At 39.5% G+C, this 5,774-nt stretch overlaps 1 protein-coding gene across 1 annotated transcript in view; it reads right to left on the reverse strand.

Annotated features, from left to right (window-relative positions):
- The window catches only part of LOC106516520 (protein kinase C beta type), a gene marked incomplete at its 5' end in the record, with an annotated part of 140,900 nt that overhangs the window by 34,165 nt on the left and 100,961 nt on the right, over window positions 1–5,774 (reverse strand). The window contains 4 exon segments of the mRNA XM_014006922.1: window positions 387–467; window positions 612–750; window positions 3,033–3,095; window positions 5,021–5,112. Coding sequence (XP_013862376.1) covers window positions 387–467; window positions 612–750; window positions 3,033–3,095; window positions 5,021–5,112 — 375 coding nt within the window.

The following is a 5,774-nucleotide window of genomic DNA, read 5'->3' on the forward strand; positions in this document are numbered from 1 at the left end:
ACATACAAAGCAGAACACAGCTAAATGTATCAAAAGCATGTCTATGTAAGATTAGAATTTTCTGAGACAATGAATTTTGGTTTTTCATTTTTTCTCCCAGTAAGAGGTTTTTATTTAATATAATTTTTGGACAAAAAAATTGCAATATATCGTGATATATCGCCTTGCTTATAGTATCGCAATATAGCGGGATATATCGTATCGTGACCCCTCTGTCATGATATGTATCGTATCGCCAAATTCTTGCCAATACACAGCCCTACAGTTTAACAGATGACATTTTACGACACAATTGCAGCTTTTTCAGGCAACTGTTGGGAGTCTTTGGTTTATCAGCTCACAGAGGTAAATACAAATACCACTGACACAGAAACTCATGGACCAACCTGTCCGGCCAACATCTCATACAGCAAAACTCCAAAGGCCCACCAGTCCACCGATTTTCCATAAGGTTGGTAGGCTATAATCTGAAATAAATACCTTGTTAATTTGCAATCATCATAAAAAAGGAGAATATTTAATCATATCCTAAAAAAAAACCCCCATCAGGTCATACTTAAACCCACGCTTCATTAAGCCTGTAATGATGAAGCTGGTCACGTCTCTCTTACCTCGGGAGCGATGTAGTCCGGTGTTCCACAGAATGTTTTGGTTGTGATTCCATCATTCATATTTTCTTTACACATCCCAAAATCTGCTATCTTAATATGGCCCTCACAGTCCAGCATCACGTTGTCCAGCTTCAGATCTCTACGCAGAAATCAAATGATGATGAGAGAAAAAAAAAGATAGATATAGCTATAGTTGCATTAATTTAGTTAGCATTTTGTATATGTACTCCAGGTCAAGTGGAAAAGTTGTTTTTTTAAGCCTAACACGGAGAAACTCTTAAGGTGTGTGTGTGTGTGTGTGTGTGTGTGTGTGTGTGTGTGTGTGTGTGTGTGTGTGTGTCCTTGTTTTTGCTACTTGGTGGGGACGATTTTTCAGAAAAAATACAGCCTCATGGGGACCGGATGCAAAGCCTGGTCCCCACAACTTTGGAGGTCGATATTTATTTATTTATTTATTTTTTGTGGGGGTGGTTATTAGGTTTAGGACCAAGGTGTGAATTGAGTTTAGGTTAGTTTTAGGGTCAGGTAGGTACCTGTGAGGTTAATTTAGGATAAATGGTCAGGGTCAGGATGTAAAATTTCCAAAAAAATGAAWGGGAGTCAATGGAAGGTCCCCACAGAGGGTTTAAGAACAAACGTGTGTGTGTGCRTGTGGGATTATCTCCAAAAATTAAATTCAAATTCATCATTGAGTGAGTAGATTTTATTAAGGCAGGGTTGCATGGACTATTTCTGAGCATTTTACCTGTAGTAGAGGGCAATCAGTTATCTCAGGTTTGGCAAATCAGCGAGGTTCACGTGGTTTTAATAAACCACTGTTCAGAAGGGGTTTGTGTTAAAAGCACATTAATAACCTCAAAATCTTAAATGATTTAAAATAATTTACATAAATGTTTTTTTGGGGGTGAAAATCTGTTTGCAGGAAACTGGTTGATTGGACTGAAAACCATCCATGTTGGAACGTACTCTGTAGTCTGCATAAAATATGCAGAATTGTAGAATGGATCATGTTTGCTAGGAATATGAGGTAAAAGTGATACAAAAACTGTGTTATGTTATGTCTAATAGTAAATACTCACTCTTAAATTACTTTCTTCAGGTGATCTAATAGCCTGACTTATTCATCGGAAAAGTTCTCTGATTCTTCACATTGAAAATGCCCCAGCTGCTGTCTGTTGCAGGTAACTTCCTAACTCTTGATGACTACTCCAAAAAAAACTACACATAAAATATACTTTCAAAATCTGCTAAAGGTGAATTATTTTTTTCTTTAAAAAAATTACCCAACAAACAAAAGTAAAACCTTTCCCAGCTCCTCTGTTTACATTCACATTAGCGTGTGAGCAGGATCAGAAGCAGCAGCTTGAGTTCAGCAGCTGAATTAGCTCACAGGCATCGCTCCAGATACGTTTCTAAATGTGCAGCAGTTAGCTTCGACTGTAACAGGCATGACAGATGAAATGAAGAACACAGACTCTCTTATTAGACTGAAACAGGACCAGAGGTGGAACTGCACAGGGTAGAAGTTTCCAGTGTGCCGGTTTTGTTTTTGTGAATGGTTTGATTGACATGATCTGTTTCCAGGTCTGATTGGCTAAAAGAAACAAGCCCCGCCTGCTAGATGAGTGAGAGGGAAGAGCAGAGAGGCTGGTGGTGTTGGTCTGATATCTGTTGGTTCCTGCTTCTTCCTTGCTTTAGTTGGGTTTGTCTTTTGTTGATTTTGGCTCTCAACTCCCTGTTTCATCTCAACATGATTTATTTTTATTAAATGTTTTAAAATTGTTAGAAATGTCTGGATTCCATGTTATGTGTCTTTTGAGTCACTCCTAGGCATTCAGACCATAACACAGTGGTTTGCAGATGTGACCATGTTTGGTTTGTTGTCATTGCTATGCATTAAAGTGCCTGTGACACTTGTATTTGTATTTTTCAAATACAAAAAGTCAAAGAAAACACCCTTATATTTAAGAAAGTTGGAACAATACACACAATTTTACCCATTTTGTCCCATAACTGGCCTATTTTCTTTTGAACTTGACTCAGCCAAAGTGAAACAGGAAGTGACATCAAAGTGGAACTTGTTAACAAACAAAGCTCCCTGGTCTTTGTTTATTGAAACAATAGAATTTGAACTCTGACTCTTCTTCATCTCTCTCATAGTGACTCAAAATAATGTTAAGAAGCATCAGATTCTTCTCTACAGTCTGGGTTGTTGGCTGTTGTCGCACTGCTCTGTTCACATTCAGACATTCCCCTTTGACATCACTTCCTGTTACTTTACAGGCAAATATCTCAACAACTGTTCATCTCAGCGACATGAAATTTCTTTTGCAATATTTTGTCAATGACATCTTTTCAAAAGTGCATTCATTTGTATTACAAAAATTTGACCTCACAGGCACTTAAACTCTGTTCAGTTACCTGTAGATGATGCCCTTTTGATGGAGGAAAAAAAGACCGATGGCGATCTCAGCAGCGTAGAAGCTACAGAACCAACACAAGACAAACAACAATGCCAATTAGAGGAAGGCTGAGGGAAAGGACAACAGAGGGGCAATTAGTGTGTGTGTGTGTGTGTGTGTGTCTGTGTGAGAGCATAAAGGTCAGCGCTGTCTCCTCAGAGCCAGAGAGCAGCTGATAAGATCAACAAGCGGGGTCTCTGCAGACTGACCATGCAGTGAGCTGTGTTTGCACTGTCCTTTATAATCAATGTCTTTGTGAAGTGGGTTTCATAAACAGATATTGGGGGGGGGGGGGGGGGGGGGGGGGGCAATGGGATCAAACATGCAGAGTTAGTGTTTGTTAGACTTGTTGATTCTGACGAAAAGTTGACATCATTACAATTGAAAACAGAGTCTGTTAGTTGCACACTGTGGCTGGGAGAYATGGCTGAAAACAGCATTGGGATATAAGAGTTTCATATCAGTCGATAAGGATAATTATTGATTAGGTTTTTTTTTGTGTTACTTGTTTGAAATAAGGTCCAGGAGAAAAAAGTCTGATTAATCCCGCCAAACGAGAGTTGGGACTTTTCCTCTATTATCCAAAATTTCCTCTCGAGCTGTTGCAATCATTTCCTCCTTTCACTCCATGTCCTTCTTTTTACTTTTAAGCGTTAATTTTTAGTCTTTTCAGTTGTTATTGTTAAATGTTTTTGAGATCCATGTAATGAACCCACATAAATATGTTCTAAGGAAATTCTGAAAAATAAAAAGTTAAAATCCGTGCATGTGAGCTCTTTGGAACAATAATCTATTGCCTGAAGCTGCCCATCTCCACCAGAAGTTACAAAATAAACTTGGTATTTGCAACACTGGGTCACACAATCTCTGTAAAAACTGTAAACAATAAACAAGCTGTAATTGCTCCAAAAAACAACTAAATAAAGTCCCAAGAAAGATGAGTTCAAACATAAATGTCAACATTGGATATCTTTAAGATTTTTCTTTTCAAACAGGCCTATTCTAGCTCAGTTTGAGGCCATTTCTGAGCTTTGGTTGATGTTTTTATTAGTGTCATTTTATTGTTGTGTTACTGTTAGTTTTACTATTTATTGGATATTTTGTTGTTTTGCGGCACTTTGAGATTTTCATTATTGAAAAGAGCATTATAAATAAAATTTCTTCTTCTTCTTCTTCTTCTTCTTCTTATTATTATTATTATTAATATAATATAGAAGTAAAATATTCTGAATATCTTTGAAAATCACAGACAAAATAAAAAATGATGCTGGGTTTACTTACAGACAAAAAGTTTCAACTTCACCACGGTAAATTATGTATTCAAATGATGTGAAACTAAAATCGTCTCACTCTGAAAACCTCAGACTCACAGTGAAGCACAGTGGTGGCAGCATCATGCAGTGGGTTTCTTTACCATTACCAGGACCTGGGAAATTAGTCATAATTGATGAATTCTTGTAAATCTATTGAAAAGAAGTCAAGAAGTGGAGAAAATGAAGAACTAGTTGGATGACTTTATGATTGCAAACCACCAGAACTCTAAACTAAAGYAGCACCTGACCTTCCCCACATCAACCCTGCAGAGTGTGTGTTAATCACAGACTTGTTCTTTTCCCCTGTGTTTGTGCCCAAGGAGAAGCAACGCTCCCTCGCGAGCTTCTATTCCTGCTCGCTGACACTATTCTGTGTGCTCGCAGGRAAATAAAGTAGCAAAAAAATGAAGAAGAAAGCCACCCGGGAAGACTGAATTTCTCCTCACAGACACCGTTTCACGCACTTGTATCGCACACGTGCACCTGGCCGTGACGTGCGCAGCTTTTGGGAACTAATTAAAACGGCACGCTGGTGGCTTGTTTCCTGAGAATCAAAAAGAATCGCTAAGCTGTAAAACATCTGCACGATCTGCTTGGGATTACGGCCTACACGGCACAGACGAGGTGTACTCACACAGCGTGGGGCTCTTTGAACCTGCCAGCCTGCTGGATCTGATACATGAGGTCTCCGCCGTTGATGTACTCCATGACAAAATACAAGCGGTCCTGCCGGAGAGACAGAGGAGGCAGGTAAATTACTACAGAGGAGAAAGAGGTTAGCCAGAGGGAGAGGGGTCGCAGGAGATAAAAACCAACAGACAGGAGCTGAAAACAAACACCAGAAGTTAAAACTGGAAGATAATAAAGGAGGAAGAGGACAGAGAGGAAGGGGCGATCGGGTTGTTGTAAGAGCTTCCAATCAGTCTTCAACCCATGAAACTTTGACATCAATTTAAGAACCTATTGTCTTCTGTTAGCTACAGAAATTGCCAATAAGGTTTAGTCTGTGGGAAATTTAAAGGGGTTTGGCGAGTGTGTGAGTGGATACATTTTTGCTACATCATGGGGACCATTTTCCAGAAAAACACAGACTTGTGGGAACCCAATGTTCCTCATGGGGACCAAACCATGGCCCCCACGGGTACGGCTGCTGATTTTGGCTGTGTGTTAGGTTTAGGACCAAAGTGTGAATTGARTTTAAGCTAGGGTCGGGCTTGTACTGGGGTGGTCAGTTTTAGGGGAAAGGGTCAGGCTTAGGCTGTAGGAATGAATGAAAATGAATGGAAGTCAATGCAAGGTCTGCATGGGGATAGACAAACAAACTTGTGTGTGTGTGTGTGTGTGTGTGTGTGTGTGTGTGTGTGTGTGTGTGTGTGTGTGTGTGTGTG

The sequence above is a fragment of the Austrofundulus limnaeus genome, unplaced genomic scaffold (assembly GCF_001266775.1).
Source record: "Austrofundulus limnaeus strain Quisiro unplaced genomic scaffold, Austrofundulus_limnaeus-1.0 Scaffold38, whole genome shotgun sequence".
NCBI classification, from domain to species: domain Eukaryota; kingdom Metazoa; phylum Chordata; class Actinopteri; order Cyprinodontiformes; family Rivulidae; genus Austrofundulus; species Austrofundulus limnaeus.